At 41.5% G+C, this 27902-nt stretch overlaps 3 protein-coding genes across 11 annotated transcripts; all 3 read right to left on the bottom strand.

Moving 5' to 3' along the window:
* Nucleotides 1-1714: 1714 nt before the first annotated feature.
* LOC129172505 (uncharacterized) lies at nucleotides 1715-8815 on the bottom strand. Of its 7 annotated transcripts, XM_054762309.1 has the most exons (22): nucleotides 7961-8815; nucleotides 7117-7872; nucleotides 6981-7051; nucleotides 6816-6911; nucleotides 6627-6751; nucleotides 5730-5873; nucleotides 5599-5670; nucleotides 5368-5532; nucleotides 5207-5303; nucleotides 4922-5139; nucleotides 4680-4836; nucleotides 4383-4591; nucleotides 4193-4310; nucleotides 3656-3855; nucleotides 3477-3591; nucleotides 2905-3074; nucleotides 2749-2843; nucleotides 2559-2689; nucleotides 2299-2488; nucleotides 2077-2218; nucleotides 1886-2012; nucleotides 1715-1816 (listed from the first exon to the last, which is right to left on the bottom strand). In XM_054762309.1, exons 2-22 carry the CDS (start codon nucleotides 7134-7136, stop codon nucleotides 1737-1739), a joined length of 2742 nt encoding a protein of 913 aa, XP_054618284.1. In that variant the 5' UTR covers nucleotides 7137-7872; nucleotides 7961-8815; the 3' UTR covers nucleotides 1715-1736. The 7 variants fall into 7 exon arrangements, with proteins under 7 accessions (XP_054618284.1, XP_054618279.1, XP_054618282.1 ...); XM_054762304.1 differs by having other exon boundaries at nucleotides 6816-7306; nucleotides 7785-7872; XM_054762307.1 differs by having other exon boundaries at nucleotides 6816-7051.
* Nucleotides 8816-13251: 4436 nt separating this feature from the next.
* Nucleotides 13252-19573, bottom strand: LOC129172627 (matrilin-3-like). Its single transcript, XM_054762579.1, has 7 exons — nucleotides 19225-19573; nucleotides 16680-17180; nucleotides 16598-16618; nucleotides 15002-15577; nucleotides 14096-14221; nucleotides 13804-13945; nucleotides 13252-13255 (listed from the first exon to the last, which is right to left on the bottom strand). The coding sequence occupies exons 1-7, from the start codon at nucleotides 19382-19384 to the stop codon at nucleotides 13252-13254; spliced, it is 1530 nt and encodes a 509-aa protein (XP_054618554.1). The 5' UTR covers nucleotides 19385-19573.
* A 560-nt stretch (nucleotides 19574-20133) lies between these two features.
* On the bottom strand, nucleotides 20134-27791 carry laptm4a (lysosomal protein transmembrane 4 alpha). 3 transcript variants are annotated; one of them, XR_008567040.1, is made up of 9 exons: nucleotides 27559-27791; nucleotides 24461-24581; nucleotides 24134-24178; nucleotides 23831-23907; nucleotides 22227-22349; nucleotides 21960-22055; nucleotides 21589-21687; nucleotides 20577-20761; nucleotides 20134-20409 (listed from the first exon to the last, which is right to left on the bottom strand). XR_008567040.1 is itself a non-coding variant. In XM_054762501.1 (8 exons), exons 1-8 carry the CDS (start codon nucleotides 27658-27660, stop codon nucleotides 20687-20689), a joined length of 738 nt encoding a protein of 245 aa, XP_054618476.1. In that variant the 5' UTR covers nucleotides 27661-27790; the 3' UTR covers nucleotides 20539-20686. The 3 variants fall into 3 exon arrangements, 2 of the variants coding, with proteins under 2 accessions (XP_054618476.1, XP_054618477.1); XM_054762501.1 differs by lacking the exon at nucleotides 20134-20409 and having other exon boundaries at nucleotides 20539-20761; nucleotides 27559-27790; XM_054762502.1 differs by lacking the exons at nucleotides 20134-20409; nucleotides 24134-24178 and having other exon boundaries at nucleotides 20539-20761; nucleotides 27559-27787.
* Between the last annotated feature and the right edge of the window lie 111 nt (nucleotides 27792-27902).

The following is a 27902-nucleotide window of genomic DNA, read 5'->3' on the forward strand; positions in this document are numbered from 1 at the left end:
TTACACCGTGGGTGTAACCGTCTGCTGCTGAAGGAGCTGCTAAGGGAACCCACAGTGTCATGTAGGGGGTGAGAGGTGTTGTCCATGATGGATGTCAGCTTAGCCAACATCCTTCTCTCCCCCACGGAGTCCAGAGGACCGTCCAGGACAGAGCTCGCTCTCCTGATCTATTGATCCTGCCCCCTCTCCAGCAGCTCACAGCATAGAAGATGGCTGAGGCCACCACAGAGTCATAAAAGGTCCGTAAAAGAGTCCTGCACACACCAAAGGACCTCAGTCTCCTCAGCAGGTGGAGGCGACTCTGGCCCTTCTTGTAAAGGGCGTGAGTGTTGACGGACCAGTCCAGTTTGTTAAGGTGAACACCCAGGAATTTGTAGCTGTCCGCTCCCTGGATGTTCACCGGTGTGAAGTGAGACGTTTTCCTCTGGAAGATAATGATCATCTCTTTTGTCTTGCTGGTGTTGAGTTGTAGCTGGTTAAGCTCACTCCAGCTGACAAAGTGTCCCTGAAGCCCATAATGAATCTCATTATGGGCAGAATTTGGACATGCTCAATGTGAGGTGTACTCACTTGCTGCCATTTAGACTGTACATCTATATATACAGTACTTTCCAAGCTGTACTACAACCACTGTGCCACAGCACAATGGGGCGTGGTCACAGAGCTGTACTTAATGGCTGCATGTTGACAGTAAATCTATTCTGCTTTCCAAGCTGTACTTTGGACTACACAAGCAGTGATTCCCAACTACTGTGCCGTGGCACATGAACGTGTGTAGTTATTCCCCTCTACGTAGCAGTTCAAACAGCACACCCTCGCTAGCACAGTTTTTCAAAAATGTAATATGGCCTATTTTTAGTTCAGAAATATTAAGACAAGTTATATGTACTAGTCGCTAGGCGGCAGTAACGTTACATTGAGAAATTACATTAACGCTGCATCTAGCCAGCCATGGCATGTCCGACATGGTAGTCAAAGTTCTCCCATTCCATGTGGAAGTGGTAGGTTTCTGGCTTCGTCTCTCCGCACTCAATTTGAAAACTAATTGGAGGCTCACTTGTTTGCTTGCTAAAGGCTATGACCCACAGCCATCCCTGCAGTGATCCCATAGCCTGCACAATGTGGTGTAAATAGGAGCATAAAAAGGTGACTGTCAACAGGGTTCTAATGGCAAATTTTTTACAAGACTGAAAATATCCTGTTAAATCTTCAAATTCATTTGTCTGGTCCAGAATTAACCACAAAGGACAACTACCCTATTTTCACTTAACTGGACCAAATAGACAATGAAATTTGCTCATGTTGTGACTGGCAGGTAAAACCAATGCTTCTCCACAACCTGTGTAGCCACTTGCTGCCATTCATGTTTGGTATACCATGTGATTTCCCCCCCCCCCCCCCCCCCTTAAAAAGTAAAACGCATTGGCTCAAAAGGTTGGGAAACACTGCTTAAAAAGTTTTACTTTAGTTATTGAATATGGTTGCCAACATTTGTTACTGTTGAGAAGGTAATCAAGTAGGACACAAGAGCACTGAACACCAACGCAAGTTAGTATGAAGATACCATTTTCTAGGTGTCCAATGAGTCTTCACTCCCAGTTTGGGTAGACCGCTCAAAGATTTGATAGAAAGTGACTTATCGGGTACTATATGCATCACTACTGTAACACAAGTTGTACAGTTTGGGGTGAAGGAAAAGAAAAACGCTTTCAAAGCATGTTTTTAAAGACTTTAATTCAGAGTTTTGACCGGTGGTTAAACAGAATTGGTCCAGATGAGATTTGTCTTTGCCGGTGAGAGTCTGTGCTTCTTTGTGCTGAAAGAAGCCAAGCATTTAAAGCAACTGCTCATTGATTCAGTTTAGCCAAGATTTGTTAGAACTCACCCCTTCTCAGTCCTTTGAGCCCTTGAAATGCAGAGTTACGGGGGCTGGGATGTTTACACTGACCTCTGCAGGCATCTTCTGCTTGGCTGTTTATGTCACATACCACGACATCACAGTGGACGTAGATCTGAAGAGACTGAATTAGTACCATGTGCTGGAAGAGTTTTTAAAAAGATGGCAACAGGCTGTACCTCATCTTGAAGAACCTCATTGTCTCTGGTAAAGGTGAACATCTGGACTGAGAAGCGTTTAAAGTGGGATGGGATGTTGACTCTGGTATCAACCATGACTGGGTGGAAGAGGGCCATGTAGCTGTCATCATGGTTCCCACAGCTACAGTATATTTATAAAAAAGGAATAAAAGTTAGTGAAATGGTGGGACAGTATCAAAAGCCAGCAAGAGATGATCTTACGTGTCCACAATGATGTCCCAACTGGGCAGAGAGGCCCTGTCTGGATGAGCGGTGGCCCAGCAGTTCTCCAAGATGAGTGCCAGGTTAGGATCACGAGTATTCATCAGCTCCACCTCAAAGTAGAGAGGCTCCCTCAAGTACTTCACGACTGGGTAGTCTCCAGCTTGGTAGAAGAGGTCATAGGACAAATCTGAAGGGGTGGGGGCATGACTGTTCAGAAGCGGTTTTATCTACACAAACATTGTAATGTGTAGTCTTACCCTGAGCTAGCCTCATTTGCACAGAAAGTTGCCCCAGTCCAATCTCAGCAGCAGGGTAAGTGCTGCGGGATTTATGGCCAAAGCCAACAGTTTGAGTCTCATTGATGGTGTAGTAGCAGGAGATAGTTTGCCTGCAGGAAAGCAGATGTGTTAATGTATTAAAATCTTATCAGGACGAATGAAGGCTTACCTATAGTCAGGATCAACAGGTGCCGTGTAGGAGGCACCTTTGGTGTTGTAATAGAGGCCAATCTCATTTTGGTACAGCATGTAGTTGTCAAAGAACTGTAGACAACATGTAGTTAAGCCCATGACACCATCTTATCATACTTAAATAATAAATTACCATTCTAGTGGTGCCACAGGAGTCCACGCTGAAATAGAAATAAGCAAAGCGGTCGTTGCTGAAGGTCGGCTTGCAAGCCTTGTCCTTTAGTGTCAGCCAGTTGGGGATGAGGTTGGGCACAGACTCCACCTTGACAGCCAGCGCAGTCATGGTTCCATTGGGGTGGCACTCTGACAATAGGGAGGGCAAGTTTGTAAAAGTTCAAATCGCATGTCACGCCAAATTTAAATATTCAGTGTATATGAAGTGTTTTTATTTAGCACAGATTGAATCTAGGCATGCGTGGTGGTTGCAACTAAACCTGCTTTTTGACTAGCTTGAAAAAAAAAAAAGTTTACAGATACTCAAGTCTATACAGCATCAGATGTATCAGTGTACAAGTTGAGGACCCCAGGTGAACACCAGTGTAGCCATGTCAGCTACAGTGCTATCATGCAAGGTCAGCTCCTGTGTCTGACAACTTCAAGCATCATTTTAAGATGTGTAGCAAAGCCTACACCCATTTTCAGTCTCATATTTGACTCTATCCTGCAAGTGGGATGTTTCCAAGCTGTGCTGAATGGTATTTTTACCAGTTGTCTTCAAGGGGAAGTTGCAGCACAGGTACATATCACCAAGCAGCCAGTTGTTGTTTGGCTCCCAAAGCATCACGTCAACTCTGGCCCGGACTGAATCGGATGTTATGAACTACAATAAAATACAAGTTATAAACGTCGAAGACTTTGCGTCAAAGTTAAGGCATCCGTTGTACCTCATACACCGTCTGTTTGGCAGCGAAGGGCACCACAAGGGTGAGGTGAGTCTCATTCTCTTGCAACTTGAAGGCTTGGGCCAGCTCTGGTGTGAGCGCCTGATAGCCGACCAAAGTCCGGAAGTTCTTGCCCTGATTTCCGTATTTGACTTGGACATAGAACAGGTTCTCATCACAAGAGCCTGAGAGTGTAGGGAGCACTAGGAGAAACAAATTGCATTAGAGACTGCAATTTCATCTCCCAAATTAAAATTACCGTAAGTGTAAAATGAATTTTGTAATGTGAAAACTATGATGCAAACTTGATTTGTTAAATACGGAACAGATGCCACAAAAAAAAAAAATTCCAATTTCAGAACTATAGTGAACCACATTACAATACGTACAAAACTAAAAGCAACCAGGCAACTGTTTACTCGTATTTAGTAGTAAGCATTCAGAAACCATGGCTCAGCTTTTGTTTCCTCGCCTTTCCCTCCCCGCTTATGAATTTGATCACATGCTACTTTCTGAACTGTTCAGAGGTAGGGCCCTTACCAACATCCTGCAGAGAGGCCTGCAACTCCACTGGGTGAGCAAATGGAGTTTGTTCAGGTTGGACCATAAAGCCAAAGACCACAGAGAGGGTGTAGGTTGTAACCAGCGGCTCTGGGTTCTGCAGATAGGAGAATCATTCATGTTTGCATTCACACTGGAAACCTGTGGATTACCTTTTTAATATACATACATGTATAAGAACTTCAGGGACATCAAAGGGGACTTGCAGAGAGAAGCTCTTTAGGCCACCAGGATGGCGATTCTCCTGTACAACAAAGCCTCTCGCTTCACACTCTTCAACACTCAAGGTGTCTTTAGAGAAGGTGATGTTCCTTAGCACCACATCGTCAAGGAAGGTCCCCACGTGGACACTGAACACCCTCTCTTCGGCTTTGGTATCTGAACAAGCAAGCAGTGGTCATGATCTTGAAAAAAAGATGTTACACTTCCAAGGCTCTCCTGTCTGGCATTGAAGCTGTTAACTTACAGTCAACAGCTTGGGGAGGCCTGGGCATCAGAGGTGTGGTGATGGGGAACAAAATCTTGTATCTGGTATCTTCTTGGGTCTTGTCTGCCCGCCACAGGACTTCAAGCATGGGCTCCACAGTGTAGGTAATGTGGTACTGGTAATCTGGGGCATGGCTCTGCAATTATGCATACACGTTAAATAAATCATGCAAATGGACATAAACAGCAAGTCCTGCATATCAGATGCAGGGTGGTCCAAACCTTGTTGTAGCCATTAGGACAACCCACAGGGATCTCTACGACAATGTGGAAGTCTGTAGTGGACAGAGTGTACCCCCGTGCGGCCATCTGAGGTCGATCCAGCCGCTGTCCATTGATTCCCATGTGCATTTCAAGGATCTTAAAGCTGCCATCCAGAAGGGGCGTCACACGGCGAGGAATGTGCCAAGAGATCATGTCGTCTGTGAAGAGGACGCCACCTGTCGAAAGGGTAAACTAGAGTGAGCTGCAGCTGTGGAAACGTGTCCCATGCTTGAAGAAACTCACCTGTAGGACAAGCAGCCGCCATGTTCTGTACAGTTAAACCTTGCGGCGTCTTGTGGTAGGCGCTAACCTTGAGAACTTCCATTGGGACTCCAGCCACCTGAAATTGACGTCTGGGTTAAAAGGGGAGGTGAGAAGTAGATTTAGTATCGAGTGTGACTTACATCCTCAGAGTAGGTTTCTGCTGTATTGTATGGACTTCGCACAACCAGGCGGTTGGTGCTGGCCATGGTGCTGTATCCTGCTTGCTGGGCCTCACCAGTCATCATGACCACTGGCTCTGGGGTGTAGAACGTCACCTTCCAGATACCATTCTCTACACCAGGAGCCTGAACAAGAGATTTGCTTTCATTTCATCAAGTGCAAAGAGCAAACAGTTGTCTCAAGCTACATACAGTGGGGACAGCATTCTTGGAGTACTCATCACCCTTGGTCGCTTGAACAGGAGCTGCCATGTAGTGAGACACCTAGAAGAATACAGACTGTGACCTCTTCAACTAGGCTAAAATGTGCCACAGCCACATACTTCCATGTAGTTTCTGTCACAAAGAATCTCTCTGGAGGCCCAGCGGGTGTAGCGGCATGTCTGCATCACATCATGGGAGACCACATCTGGCAGATTCTGGCTGTACATTTGAAGCCTGAGGCCCACATTAAAGGTTGCGTCATCCTGCAAGAGGGCATACTAGTCAAACACGCCGTAGTACTTGGAGGTACCTTTTCTAAGCTTTAAGTGAAGCTGCACTGGAAGTTACATCTATTCAGCTTTGCACTTGCTGCAAGGCCGTGAGACCATGTGAATAGTGCGATAAATTACTCAGATTAATCTTTCACAGACTTTAGCTTTTTGTGCTACAGAATAGCAATTTCAAATCATTTAAAAAGAGCAGGTTACACCGTCCTGTTGCCAAGTTACTACATTTTCTCTGCCCTCAGCTAAACTGAAAACTAACCAGTGTTTACCACAAGGCTATTAAAGATTTTCAGAAAGCCGGGGTGGTGTAGACTCCCTTCACTATAATTGTAGATAAGTCAATGCTAGGTTACACATGTGCACGTCAAAACAGTGAGCAAATTAAGCAGAATATAATTTAGGCTAGTCAAAAGATCCTGACAGGAGGGCCCTGCAGTTTTTAAAAAGACTGCCAGCAAAAATGCTAGCCAAAAGATTGTGAATTTTCCACAGGTCTCCCAAGTTAAGTGACTTTACAGGACAGTCATTCATGGGCCACAAATTTCAATACCCCAGATGTAGAAGACCAAATTGCTTGTTGGAAACATGGACAGTTGCACCATATGTAGGATCTGCTCTACTAACAGCACCACCTGAATGCACCTCACGTTCTGTGCTGAAAAGGCAATTACTAAGCCTTTGGGTAGATTAGAAAAGGTTTTACACATGAACAGGAATATAAAAACATACTTTGTTATCCACATAGCAGCCCATCAGTGAGGTGTAGATTCTGGTGTTACCCCATGGGTCAGACTCCATGCTGTAGCCACACTGAGCAGCCAAGGTGGGTGTTAGCACAATGTGTTGGGTGCCATCTGGAAGGAAAGCAGACATTTAAAAAAAAAAAAAAAACAGAATAAATTTGTTCAGTTAACTCACTGATGGCCTCCACTTCAAGCTGGTTCCCCACCGCAAGGGCCTCATCCAGTGTTAGCCTCATCAAGTTACCCAAACACTCAGACATTAATCCCCTGCCTGTAAAAAGGACATCAAGCACAAGTGTGAACCGCAAAAACCCCAAAACACCCCTCAAAAATAGCTTACGTGAGTCTGTTCTGCCTTTTATATTAGGCCTTGCTCCATTACAAACCACAGCAAGCAGGCTCCATAGCAAACTGAAACATAGGCAAGTTAGACAGAAAACCATGATGAAACTTCAATATGAAACCAACATACTCACATGTTCCCAAGACTCCTCATATTGCAGTCAGTGGGAGTACAACCACACAGAACCAAAAAAAAAAGACAACAGTCACAGGACTCCAATCACTTGCAGCGATTGGCACTACAAGACCAGCACACCCCACCAACTCTGAAGTGAAGAAGGGGCTGACTGTTTCCTTCGGGCTTCGCCACCTGTTTAAATGGCTCTAAATTGCAACACACAGGTGGAAGGAATCAATGATCATCCCCCACAGCACACACGCACACGCAAACACAAAGGTACACTTTTCAGTTGTTTCGATGCAGCTTACAAGTTCAAAACAAAACATTACATGGTTTTAATTACATAAACCCACCTGATGTTCACAATAATAGTTTGTCATATATTATTACTATGAAAAGCATGAGTAAAATATTGTTTTGAATTTCTGTTCTCATCACTGACGTGGTGAAAAAAATAGTCATAACAAGCCTTAATGATCATTACTGCCAGGAAAACTATTACCTTTATTAAATCCATTCAATTAAGTAGTCTGTTCCACCTTTTCTATGATCTATCCACTGCTTTTTCCAATAAGGCTGGACATCTTTTGTCTGTTTTGACACTTAAAACATCCGCCGATACAATTTTCATCTATTTATTATCAATTTCTTGTTCAAGTTAATTTCCACAAATGATTCCACCATTTTTTTAGTAGATTCCACCATTTTGTGTACAGCAGTGGTTCCAAACTCATAGGTCGGGACCCAAAAGTGGGTCACGGGTCTTTGCCTGGAAAAAAAAAAATAATGTAATGAGCCAATGGCTGTGAATGCACCTCACGTTCTATTCGCTTGCTATGCCACTGCGAGGTGCATACCATGTTTCTGGGCGACTGTCAAGCTTGAGTGGGAAAGGAAGGACATTAAGTGGAAACTTAATGCGCCGTCTGTCCGACACACAGTTACAGATATCTGCTGGAGAAGAGCACGCCAAAACATATTGTGTTGAAAACTGTCCCTTAAAATATAAGATATACACCATTTGTCATTGAGGGGTGATGGTGGAGCCTGCAGCCGAACCACTTGAGAACCACTGGTGTACAGCGCCTATGTTTTTCTATTTTGTCATGTTTTTGGTGTTAACATATGAGCAAAAACATAAGAGCATATGAGTTAATATTGCATTTTCTTCCCAGTATTTCCTCATATTTTTGGAGAAATTTTGGATCAGTCTCCGTGACAAAAAATGAAGCCTTTGCATACCTGTGAACGTGTACAATTTGCTGCAGATCCAAATTAAGACTATTAGGCTTAAATATCATTAATAGGCTTATACCAGTATGTTATAAGGGATGTGGGCAGCATGGTGGTTAACGTATCCGCCTCACATACAGGAACATTGATGGAACATTGATGGAACATCCTTGTGTGGAGTGTGCATTTTCTCCAGCTACTTGCTTCCACCCACATCCCAAAAATATGCATGTTCGGTTAACTGGAGACTCTAAATTGTCCATGGGTGTGAATGTTGTGTGTATCTATGTGCCCTGTGATTGGCTGGCAACCAGTCCAAGGTGTACCCTGCCTATAAGTTACTCACTACTGTGACCCTGATGAGGACAAGCGGTATAGAAAATGAATGTATGACAGATGGTTCATTATCTACAAAAGCAGCATACATTTACTAATTATTTGACAAATTCCCCGCAGGACACATTTAGCGAGCAATTTTCACAGATGTCAATATCCTCTGTTTATTTTGTCCTGTTGGTCTAGAAGAGTGCGTCGAAGGCCAATTTTGGCATCCTCAAAATCTTCTTTGAGCTTTAAAGCTTGTTGGAAGTCCCGAATGGCGTCGTCAAATAAACCTGAAAGACATTTAAAACAAAGATGATGACATGGCACACTATTGGCTTGTCAAGTCTGCATTTCCCTCTTCCAGGCAATTTAAAGCCTCCATATGATGTTGATTAGAATATACACAGCGCCATCTAGTGTCCTCGAGAACACATAATCTTGGCACGACTTTTAGTAAACCAGACGTGCTTTATTTTCAAAGAATATGGAGATTTGTAAAATGAGTCAGCCATGTTAATAAAAACACAAATAACTACACATGATACACAGCCTTTGACTGTTTTAATTTGGCTATGACAATCAAACAATCACAAATTGTTTTAGTTTGAAGGCCGGATGTACATGATGTGATTCTATCATCCTTGATAGGGTGCCTTTTCTTACCGAGTCTATAGTGTATTAGTCCTCTGTTGTAGAATGGGACTTCAAACTGGCTGTCAGCCTGTATTGCTGAGGTGTAATCATCCACCGCCTCATTAAAATCCACTCGAAAATACTTTATTTGTCCGCGATTGTTGTAAGCAGTGGCCAAATGAGCGGCTTCACATTCCCTGTAAACACGACATGATACCGTTTTACTCTCAACTGCTGTTACCTTGCTTAGTTACCACATTTAGACAACAAACAACAACCTGGATTGTGCGCAGAATGAAATGAACCTGTTGTAAAGCTCTTCCGCCCGCTTAAAATTCTGTTTTTTAAATTCAGAGGTAGCAGTTTCAAATATTTGTACACACTCGTCCGCCATTGCGGCAGAAATGCGGAAGTGACGTCATCCAATAGCGTTCAGCTGCGGCACTGGTAGGCGCGGTTTATAGTGCTAAACCCGGAAAAACTAAATCTACTTTTGTTATTATTAACAGTCTATTAATTTTTTTTAACAGATTATTAACTACATGGCGTTCACTAGCATTATGAGAATATAGTCATCATTTCATTTTGTGTATTTTATTTTATGGACAATGTTATAGCGTTTCACGTGATCTTCTTAGTGAAGAACACAGCTGTTGGGGTGAAAAGTGTCACAGAGAAGATGCAGAGGTCACGCAGGGTCGTGCATGCACTTCCTTTTTTGTGCATCATTAATCCCCCGACTGTGTAAAACCCGAATAAAACCATTTTTCACAGGCCTGTAAGGTAATGATACAATACCATGCAAATAAGACATACCTGTACAAATAGACATCACTACCAAAGTAAATGTTGTCCGCAATGAGGCTCATGCTTTAAATGTCTCTCTATGCTGTGATATGCAGTTACACACTGAGAGAGTTAACACAAGGTATTAAAGTCCGGGAGACAACCATCATCCATCACACATCTTCTGTCAGTCTTCTCTTCCCTCATGAGGGTGACTGGAGTTCACCTTTTACTCCCTTGTTTTTACATTCTATTTCAGCTACAAATATAATATTCAGTATATGTTATATTGATACAAATGTACATTGTTGTCTGGGCGTTTGACACACATTTTGGAATACAGTTGTGCTGTCTTTTAGGAAAAAAAGCCAACAATCAGGCGGAAATATTGAAGTGTTTGTCATTTGTTACTTCAAATAAGATTGTTTTAACCTGAATTGTTGTATGATTTATGTCTTTTTAGTGTTTTTTTGGATGGAAAATAGCCATCTTGCGTTTGCATTTTCTGCTGATGTTCATTAATATAAAGTGCCCGTTTAAAAAAAGAAAGCTGTAACGTGGAAAAAAGTCCCACAGAGACACCTCTGCAAAGGTGTAGCTTGTTCGATGGATTTTCTGAGCATTGCAGGGAATCTTTACAAGGTTTTTTTCCTCTTCACAGCGACGTGTCAGCCATATTCATCTTCCTCGCCCCCTGACACGGCGGCGTCTTCACCTTCAGCGTGTGGTGACCATGAAAGCCCAGTGAAGACGGCAAACAGACGTAAAGCAACTGTCTCGTAAAAGAGGAGGCGCGAGTAGACTGGGAGGTAAATGTTGACTCGTGGGCCTCGGCAAGGACACACAAGAGGCGCACTGTTTTCAGCTCACTTTCTGGCAAACAAGCCAACTCGTTGCAGAGGTCACGCAGGAAGACCCCGTGACCCTTTTTGTCCTTAGCAACAACCAAAAGCATAAACGGTGACGAATACATTTTGAAAGGAAACATTGTTTAATTGTGTGGTACCTCAAAACAACATTTCCCACTGAGATCAATTTGATTTGGATGAAGCTTTTCCAGAGTTAAACTGCCGCCAACATAAAATCTGTATTAACTGTAACATTTTCTTTCAACTGACATGCATATGGCCGCTAACCAGTCGGCAGCTAGACAGCCGTTAGTGCTAAAGGCTAGAAGTAAGGAAAGTATCCCAAAAAGTGAAAGAAAAGGCTAAAAGTCTCATGTGATTTTGCTCTTATAAGATTTGAGGAAGTCTCGCATGATTTACAGGAGTCCGGCGTGACGTCACATAACGATGGCAAAAACAAACTGTATTTATCGCAGTATTTTTACGCTTTGTTAAAAACGTTACTTAAAACATTGCCTGTACAATTAATAACGGTTTTATGATGGCGACCGTTTCACACCAGAACAATTTATTTCTATTTCCATTAGTTGATGTTGTAAATGTAGCATTCTGGGACAGATTTTCTTTTTTATACGCCGTAACACAAAAATGTCTGACCACCATATTTACCTTTCTATATTGACAGTGAAATATACAGTATGGGCGCTTATACAAGACAGACCGATGAAAGGTGTGAAAACACCTCTTTGGCTTTTTCAAAGTCAAAAGGGCACGTTCGATATGGATCAAGTGGCTATGATATCAAAAAGGAATACAAAAACGTTAGAGAGTAGTAATAGTCAAACAAACGATGCACAAACACTGAAGTCATTTGTTCATCATTTATGCTTTTTAAAATGCTGCCTTTATGTGCCTCCTACTTGTCTTTTTACCACTGCTGCTATTTATATAAATATTTTTACTACTTTTACATTTTTTTATACTAATTGTTGAATTTTCCCCAATCAAAAGTATGTTCTGTATCATTTCTTCTAATAGCTCTGATATCTTTCAAAGCATGTCAGCTTTTATTATTATCATTTTAGTCTATTATTATTTTTATTCTAGGTATTTTATTTGTCATTCTTTTATTCAAATTAACATTATTTTCATAATTTAGCCTTGTTTCTTTCAAAATGATGGTTTTACACATAATACTGTTTAGTGGGCAGGTTAAAGGAAAACACATAATATTTTATTATAGTTTAATATCTTTTTTTTTTTTGCAAACAAAACATACGTAGTGTGTATGTCAACTCATAATATTCACAGACAAAAAGGGATTAAGTAGAACTTATTTCATATATGATTAAAAACTTCATTGTTAAATTATATACAATGAAATAATAAGAGATTAAATGCATGCCACCAATAATAAAAATAGCAACAAATCATAGTATGTACAATATGCGGACACAATACTGATGTTGTGTGGTAGTTTGAGCAGCAGACACACTGTAGATGTGATTAGTGGCACCATAGTCTGCTCCAGTCTGCTGCATGCTTGACATCCATCCAGCAGGTATGCGAGGAAGCACATGTGTGTTGCAGCAATCCATGTCTCCGACACCCACTGGAAGCCTGTGCGAAGAGCAAATAAACACTAGGTCGTACTGTGTGGTCGCTGGGAAGACTTTACTTTCTTTTTTTACTGCCCATCACCCCCCAGCGTCAACACTCACCTCTTTGTCAAAGCTTTATGCTCGACCCAGCTCGTTCTCCACACGTTCTATTCTCGCTGCCACATCAGCTAGTGGCCTCAGTCAAGGACAGTCTGCAAACGCATTTACTGGCGCACGCCACTAAACGCTGCTCCAAATGCAGTCAGATAGTGCATGCTGTCACAACGGTATTTTTTACAGTATTTGTCCATACCTTCATTCATCCTTTCATCTTGTCATCATTCGCCCAATCATGTGTTAATCCATCCATCATCCAAGCGTCCCATCCGAGTATCTGTCCCTCTGTCTGTACATCTGTTCATCCCTTCATCCATCCATCCATCCAATCAGCTGTTCATCTATTCATTCATCCATTAGTTTGCTGGATCCTGCATTCATCTATAAAATAACGTCCGATCAGTCACCCATCCTTTCATCTATTAGGTAGTCATGCATCCATTCATCTGTACACCCATTCATTCACCCATCCATCCATTCATCATCAAAAAGTATTCATCCAGCCATTCATTTTCAGTTATTTGTCCCATCATTCACCCATCCTTTCATCCATCCATCATCTATTCATCAATTCCTCCACATCTGTCCATTCATTGGTTAATCCATTCATCTGTAAGGTATTTGTCCACTCATTCACCCATACGTTAGTCCGTTCATTCTTTCATCATCTAGCAAATATTTCTCCATTTATTCATCTATCCATCTGTTCATACAATGTATGAATACAAATCAAGCGTTCATAGATACTGTACATACAGTATATACTGTACATAGAGGGTGTACAGTATATACTGTGTATACATACAGAGGGTGTACAGCATATACTGTGTATACATACAGAGGGTGTACAGCATATACTGTGTATACTGTACATACAGAGGGTGTACAGTATATACTGTGTATACATACAGAGGGTGTACAGTATATACTGTGTATACAGTACATACAGAGGGTGTACAGCATATACAGTGTATACATACAGAGGGTGTACAGCATATACTATGTATACTGTACATACAGAGGGTGTACAGCATATACTATGTATACTGTACATACAGAGGGTGTACAGCATATACTGTGTATACTGTACACAGAGGGTGTACAGTATATACTGTGTATACATACAATGGGTGTACAGCATATACTGTGTATACATACAGAGGGTGCTTAAAGTGTGTGCTGTTTAAAACAGGAAGGATATGTTTGGCAGTGAGCTGTTGGATGGCGGCCTGCGTCTGCTTCTGGAAAGCCAGTCTGGCTTCACACTTGCAAGGATCCGCCACCACCTCGGCTTTCACCTCTTTTCCGCAGTGAAGACACGTCACATCAGTCAATGACATTTTAAAAAATCCCCGCACTCACTATCAATTCTATAATATGAGCAGGTTTTAAAATATCACAAGCTTGATGTTCACTGCAGGAACGCATAGAGTGAAACCTAGGAGCTTACGTTTCAGGGAACATGTTTTCTGGTCCGCATTCAAGATATAACCATTGCGGCACTTGCAGTAAAAGGAGGCATTGCTGTTGATGCAAGTGTGCTCGCAGTCATTTCCAACGGCACAGGGGTCCAGACCTAGAATTGGCCGGGATTAAAGGACGGGGCTGTCAAGATATGCTAAAAGTCATTCAACTCTTAACTCATCACCACACTGTGTACTGAACAGCACTGGTAAAACACAAGAATCTTAGGATGATGCAATATGACACCAAATGGTTTACAGCAGAACCTCATTTGTTCAAACGTCTGCTAAAAACAGCAGCCATGTTGTTAAAATAGAACTTCTATTACTGCTATGTATGAAATGCTCATACAAGTACACATTTATTAACCAAAGATTCACTGAAACTCATTGAGATTACAACATCTTTTGATCCAATATGTTTTGTATGGCACAAAGTTTGAGCCTAAACTGTGATGGCAAACGAAAGTAGCAAAAACGGTGGTACCTGTACTGCTTGCCGTAAAAAGCTTGGGAATCACTCAATTGCTTTGTCCATCTCTAAACTTGGTGTTTTGGGAGGGAAAATGAGGTTCTGTGTACATTTAAATCGCAGTCTGTATATTACAACAACTATAAATAAATATTGAAAGTTTAAGGTTGTTTTTTTTTACCCTAACACTTTCTTTTGTATTAATTTTGTAGCTAGAATCAGGTTCTAGTGCCGACATCTGCAGTCCATTAGGGGTTCACGTGTATTCTTTTGAATTATTGTTGTTAGCGTTTTAAATTCTAAGGGTTTTAAGATGATCCGCAGCGTAGAACGCCCCTGTTAGACTGTAGGTGCCTCCTACCGTGCGACTAGAACCAGGGTTAATGGAACAAGAAGGTCTCTTGTCCAGTCTTTGTCCTACCGCACAGGGTCTCCCGAAACTTGGAGGTGAGCTTCTCAATAACGCCGTACGTCTCCACGTAGAAGACATGGTCATCCAGAGGTAAGCTGGCCATCTGCCTCAGAGACGCCATGTCGGCACGGTCCACCCCGACTGCGTAGATCTGGATTCTCGCAGCCCGGGCGGTAGCGGACACCTCCTCCACTTGGTCCTGAGGTCTACCATCCGTCACGATGATGGCCACTTTGGAGATGTTCCTAGAGCGAGGTCGGGCTCCGGACTGCTCGGTGAAGGCTTCGTTCAACGCCGTCCTAATGGCCAAACCCGTCATGGTGCCTGAGGCCAGGGGCTCGATCCGAGAGATGGCCTTCTTCATGTCGGCTTTGCTGAAGTGGTCCTTGAGCAGGAATTCGATCTTGACTGTGCTGGCGTAGTTGACCACGGCTACTCTGGTGGCATCCGAGCCCACTACCAACGTGTCCACCATGTCCGCCAGGAATATCTTGACCTTCTCAAAATCACCAGGACGAATGCTACGTGAGCTGTCGATAATGAAGACCAGGTCCAAGGGGCGGCTCCTGCACTGAGAGTCTGTCTCTGGTGATCAACATGGCAGCATTAAGGCTGAACAACAGAAGCGACACACTGACCACAACAGGAAGACGAGGACTTGTTTGAGATGCACAGAGAACATTCCAGCTTTGTGCATCGCCGAACGATATTTTCATCACACTGGTCTCATCCTTTCATCGCATTTGTCTGCGTGAAAAGGATGCCACACAAGAACAGACAAACACACCTAAAGATGGACGACGGCTTGGGAGTCGTCGTCCACCAGTCACTTACAATCGACAAAGTTTGGACACGTTATTGAGGGTGTGTGTCGAAACTTTCAATAATAGTCAACAAAATTATAAATGCAACAATTATCTTCACTCTCAATGTAACGGACACAGTTCATGACTCAACTTCCATTGCAATTTTAAACCAAATTGGACAAAACTAAGCTACACACACGGTGAGCAAAAACACGTGTTGCATTTATAGTTGTATTGTGCAAACATGCAGGTTTGAAACAGCAATGCACTTAATACAAGTTATATTTAATACAGAACAAATGTTCACTATGCCAGAATAAATTTGTCGGTCTATTGCAGTGCTTCTCAAATAGTGGTGTGGGAGGGGGTGGCCTGGTGAGGTCTTGGGGGGGAGGGGTGATAGTCAGGGGGGACCATACTTGTACCATTTCTTCAAGGTTGGCAGGTCTGTCGGTGTTTTTATTCATGCTTGAACGATGCTGGTGCAACTCATACAGCGATTTGTAGAGATAAATTAATGACAGAAAATAATTGAGAACCACTGCTCTCCGGAGTAGTTTTTGTTGAACCCTATGAACTCTGCCCAGCAACAAGGGAAAAATCTGCATAATTCTTACGTTTCAATCAAATATGTATTTTGTTGTGGTTGCAAAATGAAGGGAAATTGGAATTACAGGAACTACTGCTGTTTTTACCTACCAAAGTGATTGGTACTATTTTTTCCGGATAAAAACAAGACAGTAATGGACCGTATCTACTGTAAATACTTTGTACTTTGTGTGTTCATTAAACAACTGACCTGCTCCACGCCTGTTGCTAGCTGATACACAAGAAAACAAGAATAAGCTTCAGTTGAGCAAACCTGTCTGGTAATATTCTACCTGTCTCCACAGGACTGACGGTGGTGATGGGGCCGCTTTGGGTACTGACCGGCACTGGAGTGGTGGTCTCCACGGCAGGCGGTGCAGTAGTGGTCACCACCAGCATGGCGGTTGTTAGCGGCGCAGCTGTCGTCGGTGGCAGGGGTGGCGGTGTGGTTTGCCGCAGGGTGGGAGGGACGGCCGGAAGGTACACCACAGGCGTAGTCGCAACAGTGGGGTTGGATTTTGTCGGGCAAGGGCCTTTTTTCGAGTGGTAAGGTAAGAGGCCTTTGAGTTTATGCTGGGGATGGTGAGCTACAGGGCCTTTGTAAATGTGCGGCACCCGTGGTACCTGTGGTCCCTTGAATGTGTGGTGATAGGGCCACATGGGAGCATGTGGGTGTCTGTGGTAAGTCACTGGAGGAGATCGAGGAAAAGGTGGATACACTACCGCTGGAGGGATCCTTGGTGGCTGGTAGTGGTAGTGATACCCTCCTCTATACGTGTAGTCACTTCTGTGAACTACAGGGCCACCAAAGAGGAGATCATTAGTAGGGAGAAGGTTGCTCAAAAGGAGAGTTAACATGGTAACATTAAAGCCACATTTTCAACAAGTGGGACAGTTCGGTATGCTTTCAAAAATCCTGATCTGGCTTGCATTTCCACTGTTAAGCAAACCGTACTACTGCGAGTGGCCTGACAGAAAGGCTTCTGAAAATTTGGAGTGGAAATGCTATGGTATGGTTCAAATTTCCACTGTGGGGTGTGTAGCTTGGATGGTGAAACTATACCAAAAGGATACCAAAAATAAGTAACAATACAAAAATTACATTTTGATACCCTTTACAGTGGAAATGCTGAAAAATGAGTACCAAAGTGAACCAAACTGTTCTATTTGGTGAAAAAAAGGCTTTAGTAACATGTAGTAACATGTAGTATAATACACTACTGTGCAAAAGTTTTTGGACACCACTAGGTTTGTTGTTTGAATGACCTTTTCAACAAATATGTATACTGTATGTTCTTAATGCTAATGCTAACTTTGCTAATGGTGGCCCAAGACTTTCTGCACATTGACTTTCTTTAAAGCACAAACTCTGATTAGTGGAATAAGGTGGGAATATTGCTGGGTTGTCTGCATCAAGTCAAGATGTTGGAAACACCCCCGTCTCAAAATGTCCCTGTCCAGTGTAAAGCACGTATCTCCAATGGAGTTCAAGTACAAATCAGTTGTAAAAACTCGCAAAATTGGGAGATACAGTACATGCGTTCCATTGGACAGCGAGGTGAAGTAGATTCCGTGCCGTGCACAGGACATTCTTCATCCAGTCATTTAAGACCAGAATTTAAGATCAGAATATAATCTTTCATGATGACATACTTACAAAAAATGGCTTCATTTTAGGCTACATTATATATGAAATTACAGATGGAAATATTGCACTTTTAACTCCAACTACTTATTTCATGAAGCTGATACTGTACTACTGTTACTGTATCATACATAGTATAGTGTAGCACAGAGACGTGTATAGTGGAGTAAAATATACTATGGTATAGAATAGTAGGGTTTCAGACACATATGTAGTGTAGTATATTAAGATTTTAGGCATATAGTACAGTACAGTAAGACTTCAGACACACTGTATAGTATAATATCGTACAGTACAGTTTGAAATGCTTTTGTAGTAAAGTAAGATTTTAGACATATATAGTACATATTGTAAGGTTTCAGACATAGTATAATATAGTACAGTATGGTTTGAGATGCATCTCTAGTATGGTAAAGTAAGCTTTTTGACACAAACAGCACATATTGTAAGTACAGTAAGGCTTCAGACACATAGTATAATATAGTACAGTATGGTTTGAGATGCTTTTGTAGGAGAGCAAAGTAAGATTTTAGACATACACAGTACACACTGTAAGGTTTCAGACATAGTATAATACAGTGTAGTTTCAGATTCATTTGTAGTATAGTAAGATTTTAGACATATACAGTATAGTACAGTGGGCTTTCAGACATATTAAAGGTTTAGACTCGTTTGTAGTACAGTATAGTAAGATTTTAGACACGTGTATAGTGTAGTATGGTACAGTAAGGCTTCAGACATGTATATTTGGTTTGGTTTCGGACACACATAGTATACAGTAGTATAATATATAGTAGTATAGTATAATATAGTTTGACACAAGTTTTCAGACAGATATAGTATGGTAAGGTTTGAAACACATGTGTAGTATTGTCGTACCAGACACATATGGAATAGTATATTTTTGTATAGTAAAGTGTACTGTATGTCACATGTATCGTATTGTACTGTTTAAAGGGGGGGAATACTAATATATATTTTAAAATGTTACATCGGAATTAAATAGTGATTAAGTAACCACAAATATAAGACAAAAATAGCATTACTAAATGCGATTATATGTTATTGTTGAGTGGGTTAGAAGTGCAGTATTTCCTTTCCGGCATATGGCGTGGTAGCATAAAATGGCATTCAGTTTACATGAGTTCCGTTTTACTGTTGATTAAAAAACAGACTTGAAGATGTGAACGTACTTGCTAGGTTGAGGGTCCTGGCGGGTGGTCGGGCGTTGTTTCTGCTCTGTGCAAAGCTCTTTGCTGCTAAGACCTGGTAGGTGGCAAACACGTCGACCAGCAGCAAGGGGGCGCTGCACACGATGCTCCACAGCCAATACTTCATCGTCATCATCCTCATCCTCCTCTTTGGTCTGTCTGCTGTCTCCTCTCGCTGTCTGTGCTGAGCAAGCCTCTGCTGCACCTCCTCATATGAGGGGGGCTTAAGTCCAACCTCGTCACTCGAGGTGGGGGTGGGTCACATGAGCTCCTGACCTCAGTGAGTGATGGCATTCAGGGTGGTCGAGCCAAAAGAGGCAACTTCTGAAATATTCTGCATACTTTGGGGAGGGGGATCAGGCCAAGTTTATACAACTATCAAGGTGGATCCTTCACCGCATACCTATACATATATAAATGATAGCATTTTGGAGGTGAGGCATGTCATTTTTACAAATACGTTATCAGCTTCCCCCCCACAAATACTTAATGCTGGCAAGTATAACTGAATGTTTACAGCTTTAAATGAAGGCCTCCCAAAGGTGTTTATTTGGGTGGATGCCTTTACTTGTGCAAATGCTTTGTGTAATTTGATTCCGCAAATGATGGCGCTTAATTGGAATACTTAAGAACGCAGCCTTTTAAGGGGCCTCAGCACTCATGTCTCAGTACCAGGCACCTATTAGGGGTAAGGCATTTATTTAAATGCATTTCATTTTGGCTCAGTATTAGGTGTCTGAGGGCTAACACATTTTATTCGTAGGCCTTTATACGATGCATTGGGAATACTTAGAAGAGCCTAGGCGCTCAGCTGTCTATAGGGGGTAAGGTGCTTATTGGGCGTCTGTAGCAACAAAAAATAAAATGACTCCATTGAAGATCTAGCGGTTGTCAACCCTTTATTTAAGTCATTAAATTGGGTAGAATTAAATGGAACCAAAAAGCATGTTAGGGTCAGTTAAGTGGGGAAGAAGGCATGCAACAACAAATCTTCACAGGTTGATATTAGGCTGGTGGAAAAGCAGCTTCCCTCCTCCCTTTCTCGTACACAGCTGGAAAACTAGCTGGCAGCAGAGTGTGATGTAAACATCTGGGCTGGTGATGGTGGTGGTAGTAGTGAACCGCAGCAAAGCCAAATAAACCAAAAGGGTGCTGCGGCGTGCTTCCCTAAACCGAGATGCAACTGTTTAAATGTTAAAGACAGGGCAGTAATTAAGAGTTACAATGAAGTGGATTGTCAGGGATGCTGATGCATTTCATGAAAACATTGGGGGGGGGGGGGGGGGGGGGGGGGGGGGCATTCATTCGATGCACACACAGATCACAGATCCCACCTTTGCACTATATGTACAGTAGATAAGAGGCGCTCGGAGAGGATTAAAGTGAGGGAATGTAGAAATGCATTTGGCGGTGGCAGGTGTTGTGTCCACAGTGGAGCTGGTCCTTACGATGGCATGTAAGGTGGTGGAGGGTCCTTGTCAGGCATGTTTACTGCCATCTCGTAGGTGGGCAAGGTGGACTGGACAAGACAGGAAGCAAGACAGGAGGATTCAAGTCTCTGTGTACACATGTAGCGTATGTTATTTGGTTTACATTTAAATGTTATGCTAAGGGAATTTTCAGACAATTTTTTCAGTGCTCAAGTTTCTTCCAGTGTGGCACAGTCCATTAATGTGTGGTCGGTATGCCCCCTGCTGGTGAGGCCTGCACATGACACATGGCAGAGGCTTACAGCCAGTGTACACTTCATGCACTAACCTATTGAAAAATAACAAAAAATGTTCTTTCTTTATGTTTGAACTACACTCTATTATATGTCTCATATTTTGGTTACCGTATTTGTATATATATATGAGCGCTGCAATTTTTTAAATTTTTGCAGCCCCTTCAGCTTTACAGATCCCACGTCAGATGGTGTGCGATGAGATAAAGACGTTTACTGTGACACATGGTGATATCGGTCATAGTAAGGCGAGGCCTCTAATTGAAGTGCAGCATTTGTTTTAAGTGGAACGTGCATTGAATGGGTTTTTTGGCTGCCCCAACAGCTAATAAGTATAATTTTCTTTTAGGACACTGGTAAATACAAATTTAAAAAGCATTTAACCAACAAAAACTTGGCCAGAAGCTAGTTTTCGGTTATGCTTGTGCAAACACAACAAGGGTCGTGTCCTGGCTGGTCCACCAATATTATAAACCTCTCTAACATGTATTCATGGGTCGCCATGCAAAAAATAGAAATTATTCAAATTCTTACAGGTCAGTGGACCAACATAATGACTTGGAAGCTGTTTTTGAAACGTCACATTATTTCAAAGTGTCACCATTCTGAGCTGGTTTACCGACCTGGGGCTGATTCTCAAAAGAGAGGAAGACAGCAACATCTGGCTTGTTTCTGTTGATGATGTACTTGTAGCAGTTCCACACGCAGTTCATCAAGTACGCCTAGAATAACAACGCACACAAAAATGGCTTCAATCATGCAATTAAACACCTCATTAAACAACCACTCCGCCCTCCAATCAAAGACAACCACCATTTTTCACAACACAAACAGTACGACTCCAAATAAACTATAAAGCCAGGAAAACTAGAGTGTTGTATTATGTCTGATTCCACAAGCATCATTGCTGTTACAGTATAAAAAATATGCTATTTGTTGCATTACAACAATGCCAAGTATTTAATGGTTAAAGGAAAAGGATGGAAGGAGGCACCTTGAGGACAATGAGGAAGGTAAAGAGGACCAGTACAAAGAAGAACAGGAACCTGGGGTCCAGAGACAACAGGTTATCCTTGTAGGGGAAATCCGGCTGAAGAAAGCAAACAAAAAAAAAACAAGTGTTAGAAAAACAAACTTAACCACCACTTAACTCCCAACAGCTGTTGCCTTGGACTCCAGAAAATACAACAAGCTGTCAAGGAGTGCTTCATCAACACGCAACCTGTGGTGACAATGACTGTCGTCATGTCAGTGGACTAACCAGCTGGTCCAGGTACTCCTGTATCCTGGGTAGGTAGGTGAGGGAGCTGCAGGCCACCAGGCAGCTGAGAGCAAAGTCAAACATCTGGTAGCAAAAGAACGGGATGAGCATCCCACTGCGATGCTGGAGAAATCACAACAGGAAGTAGCGTTTATTAACCAAAATAGGATTCAACATATTACAGTGGAACCTTGGTAAGGTTGGGCCATAATTTTATATACCAGTCTAAATTCTTCCAATGATAAGAAAATGACATGCAAGATGGCGCCTCGGATGGCAGCCTCGGCCACTCGCTCTCTTGTTGTGTTTTTTTTTTTTTTTTTTTTTTTTTTACTTTTTTTTTAACTTCATATGCCTCTCTGCTAGTCACATACAGCAGAGACCAACTTTTAAGCATTATCCAGCCATCTGGTGAACTTTTTTTTCTCCTGTTTTCATCCTTGTAATTACATATAAATGATGATTTAATGTTACTTTCACCATCACTGAAGTCGTGATTGTTGCCAAAAACACAATGTGGCAGCAAGATCAACACCACGTTTGTGCTTAGCCATGAGTTATCGTGAATTCAATCTCCGCTTTTCTTTTGAGCACGGCTGCAAAATAACCCAAAATGGATCCAAAGACGGTTAGACTTGTGGTGCAACTGTGTTATTTAGCGAAGAACTACATAGTCAACCACTGATGACATCATATGCTGGAGACGGTTCCTGCTAAAAGGATGTTTAGTGATAAAAATACGTATCAATGTAGTTGGAATCACATCGTGTATTAATATCACGTCAAGCCACACGTCATATTGTGCGCTAACCGGACAATGCACGCAAACTGAGGCAACATTTTGGTTGTCCCTTTTCGACATTAAGCGAAAAACGTGCTAACCGAGGCGAGGTTCCACTGTGTTTGTAATGACAGCCATGCTGAATTATTGTCAGCCTTGTTAGACACTCATTAGTCACTTCATTAGGAACACTTGAACAATTTAATGGCCATGACAACATAATAATGGTCAGTTTTCATTGAAAAACCTTTAGATGTTGTAACAGCTGGAGTGTTACTGCGAGGTGTAATACTTTGTCTCGTTTATGGGGCTAAATAAGGCTAAATAATTCGACGGCCGTAGGCTATGTTACCTGCTTGCTGGCTTAAAGTCAAAGCATCACACTCTGAGTTGCAGCACTACTTGGACTTAAGTTAAAAAAAAAAAACACTGGACGCTAATCAGGGTTTTTTTTACAGCACGGGTGGAGGGAAACAGTGCCACTATTTTGGTGAGTGTGAGTCTACTCTGGGTGGTGTATGTGTTTCTTGCACGGCTGAAGCCCAACACTTGCGCAGGCTACTGGCATGCTAAAGTGTGCGTTTAACACATTTAGCTGCGCATCAATCTTCAATGAGCAGCTCAATGCTGTGCTGCGTCAAAATGCTATCAAACCTGTCAGCCGTTACCATCAGGCAGGCCTGTGAGGTAAAGCAGGAAGGAACATAGTGGGAATTCTTTGGGAAATCCAGTTTTAACAGATATGCAGGAAAAAGACAGTTTGTGCTGTACGGTATTGTGCTTTCTGTGTTGCTGTGTGTTTGCTACATCAATGTTCACTTACAGCAATGGCTCCATACAGCAACATAGCGCTGACAGTCACCATAAGCAGAGAAATGGCCAATCCGGCACCGGCGTTCCCTGGCGTGAAACAAGTAAAACACAACGTTATTTTATGCATGCATTTTGGTCATGGTTTTGTTTATTCCTGTTGTTTTTGGTGCGTCACTAATACACCATCCAAAGGTACTTTTGACCTTGAATATAAGACAACACCTGCTTTTTGTGCTTTTCAATAGGACTCATCATTGATCACCATTATCTTAAAATTATCGTCATAACTCCTCCTCTGTTGTTTGCTAACAACCTTTGGGACACTTTTCCCAGCGTGTCGTCTGTGTCGCAGCTGCATCTGTGCGTGTGACAAGAAGAAAAGCTCTGTAGTGTTCTGCAGACATCAAGTTCAGCCTCACCAAAACCACAGCTCATGGGTTTGTCTGCTTTAGATATCGGTGCAGAATTGATAGCATCATAAATAAAACATTGTCCTCTGATAACCGCCAAGGTGAACTAAATATTAGGAACAACCCTCAATTACACGTCTCTGACAGTGTCCAGCAAAACTAACCTGTTGCCGTGGATCTATGAGTGCGTGTGGGTGTGCCTAATGAAGTGTCCACTCAACTAAACCTACCTGACATCCGATCAGATGTTAAGTAATGGTCAATAACTGCATACTGCAAGTTGACGGAGGGAACGCTTTCTGGATGGGTCGCCGCCACTGTTAGAAGGATTCCCATAAGCAGGTTGATAACCTGAGGAGAACAACAACAAAAAAAAGCTTCAAAAAGCTTGCAAAGATAAAATGGATACACAACTATTTTTAAAGAAAAAAAGACAAAAAGAGCAAATTTACTGTTCTTTCCCCTGGATGTGATTTATAACAGTCGTCCCTCACCACATCGCTTTTCGAATTTTGCAGCTTCTCCCTTGTCACGGTTTTTCAAATGTAATTAATAAATCATGCTGTTTGAATATGGCCAATTAGTGAAAAAAGATTAATATTTAAGCAATTTTCACATATTTTTCTGCCTAAATTAAGCATTGGTAAGCATAACCATGGCAACAAATGGCTAAACAAATGGCTAAATTAACTAAAATAGACAAATAAAAGGCATTAAGAAGACTCATTCAAATTGTGAACGTGATATTAGACGTTGGTCACTGGGTGTCAGTAATTGTTCGGTGAGTCAAGCACCAGATGCGATCGCACGAACAAACAATTTTTTTTGAAGATTTAAATTATCTCACAACAGGCAGATTACATAATAAAACGGGCCACTGTTGTAGCCGTAACCCACAATAAGCTAAAACTCAACTCTGAACCGCGGACACGCTGTCCTCCACACGCAACACATTTAGTGCGACACACACGAGAACAAGTTTTATTTATGTCTTAAATGGCTTATTCGCTCTGATTATATCTACTATAATGGGTAAAACATAGGCCTGTCACGGTAACAAATTTTGCTGGCCAATAGTTGTCGTACAAATTATTGCAGATAAAATATATTGACATTATTTTGAGACAATTTTTTCATTAATGTAGTGATAATATATGGCAAGATAATGAAAGTACGCCGCATCACAAGCAGAAACTTTAACTGCTCAAGAGTATTTAACGTAGTAATTGGAATGTGAAGGGCTTTAAAATAAAATAAAATACATTAAAAAAAACAAAAAAAAACAATTGAAATAAAATGGAAGGTCTCTTTTTAGCAAAAACTGCACTTAGAAAAATCACAATCAAATCACAAACAAAAACAAGAAAAAATAGACCTCTGACGGAAAAAAAACACTCCAATAAAAACCACACACAATAAAAACAAATAAAATGGGAGTATCTCAACAAAATGCCTGCTATTGTGTGGCGTCACACGGGAAACAACGCAACACAGCAGGAACAAATAACGCCAGGACTACTTCACGGATGGGGGAAGTAGTGGTGACTACTGTACTATTGTCGGGCACTAGACAACAACAATACTTGACAAGGTGTTAAGTCTCTATATGGATGTTATTTCACATCTAAAGGGCTCTAATAATGTTTAAAATCGCAGTTAGCAGATTGTAAACAGGTCTGCTATTCTCTAAATACAAAACTTTCCATCTACAATGAATGAATCCTTCATTGCGGAAATTTACTTCGCACAGGCGGGTCTGAAACCAATTAACCTGGATAAAAGAGGGATTACTGTCGTAATATCTAGAAGGAATTACTAAATTCTTCTGAGTTTATTTAATGAATTCAATTTTAAATACGGTATACATTAAAAGCGAATGAGTCATGACAAGTGCATTTTGTGTCCAAGTGCATTATTTCATTTTTCAATAATGTAAGCAACTGATGCCATATTTAACTTTACTCTTGGAAAGTGTAAGGTTCCACTTCATTCAAATATAATTATTTTTTTTAAGCTGTTTTGGCAGCTCAAACTTCCAAAATGTCAGGTGGCACACCTGCCCAAACTGATGACTTAAAAATGGTACTTTGACAGACGCAAGTTTTCAGAAAAACTGTTCAAACAAGAGTCATCTTAAATCTGTTGAGATACCTGAAAACGTTGTCCGGAAATCTGTGTGTTGTCAAATATCGGGGTGGCTCGCCCGAAAACATGGCACTTCACAAACACGACATAACATCATAAATAGCAGTAAACAGGATGCTGAATCACCTAAGGACTCCAAAAGACCTTCATGGCTGAGCAAAAAGGTTTGTACACATTTTTCAAATCTTTAAAAAAAAAGAGCTTCTTTGAAGTCATGTTGGTACACAAACTATTACTCTTTATTCTATGTAAAAGACTTACCTAACTTGTATGCAAACAGAAACCTGTTTAATTTGATATCTGTAGCAAAAGGCAGGTGAAAAAAACAGTAAGTCAGGTGGCGTAACTGGAAGGAATGTTACTAAATGGAATATTTACAAGTCTAGAACCGTCTCAATCTAGCAATACTGTCGCTGCTCCTCACATGGTGTAGCCAGTTTTTCACGGGTTTATTACTTGCAGTTAAATCAGTATTTCCTGTCTAGTGTTGTCATGTAGCACAACTGACAGGTTATCAGGTCGTGCAACCACTGAAAACAATAAATAGCAGTTGGACTGAATGCAAGTATTTGTATATTGCTATTATTTATCTGTCATTAAATACAAAGTTGGACGGTAAATATGCTAAATACCGGAATGCAATATTGTTAAATTACTAAACAAACAAACAAATATATATATATACACAACATTTTGTTTCGCTACCTGATATTTTTTGGGTGGTAAGGTTAACAATATTTTTTTAAATGAATTTAAACACATCGAAATGCTATTTCAGCGTCGTTTCCCTTTTCAAAGGAAAAACAAATCCGACAGTTCAGCCAAGTACTAGCTTACTAGCTATGATTCTATCTGACTAATATTTCGATACTTTCGCATTTAAATCCTCAACAAACTCAAACATCCTTTGCAGTGTTGTTTATTTTCGCTTTCGTTTTTCAAAAGGAATCAACTAAAACAGTCGGTAGACCTGAGAAGCTAGCATGCTAATATTAACATGACATCCAGTTACCGTTTGCAATTGAAGGCCATTATTGGAGAAATAACACAACTCCCCAAACCTGGCCGAGTCGACGTTATTTCACTTGATATGTCGTATAATGACAGGTAAACGTAATGTATGCGACACAAATGTTTCCCAAAACTAGCTTTCAATCAATCCCATACAATCCATATTACGTACCATGTACCATGTTCCAAGGATGATAGTTCCCGTCCGGACGTGGCAACATCCACAGCATCTGGTGCTGTACAGTTTGTCTTGGCCTAGTTTAAAATGCTGCATGCCCACCACAAGAGTAATGAGAAGGCAAAGGAGAAATTGTGTAGAATCAACAGACAGAGCCAGAAACACCTTCCTGACGCTCTGCTCTTACGTCTCAATAAAAACAAAAAACCCGGAAATGAAAGTAAGTACGGCAAGTCAGAAACGTCAGAAACGTCAAAGAGCGTTTGTGTAAAACACATCAAATCCGTTGCAAATTCAGTTCACAGCCAGTGCTTGTTAGCAAACGATTACTACTGCAA

This window comes from Dunckerocampus dactyliophorus, chromosome 19 (assembly GCF_027744805.1).
Source record: "Dunckerocampus dactyliophorus isolate RoL2022-P2 chromosome 19, RoL_Ddac_1.1, whole genome shotgun sequence".
In the NCBI taxonomy this organism is placed as follows: domain Eukaryota; kingdom Metazoa; phylum Chordata; class Actinopteri; order Syngnathiformes; family Syngnathidae; genus Dunckerocampus; species Dunckerocampus dactyliophorus.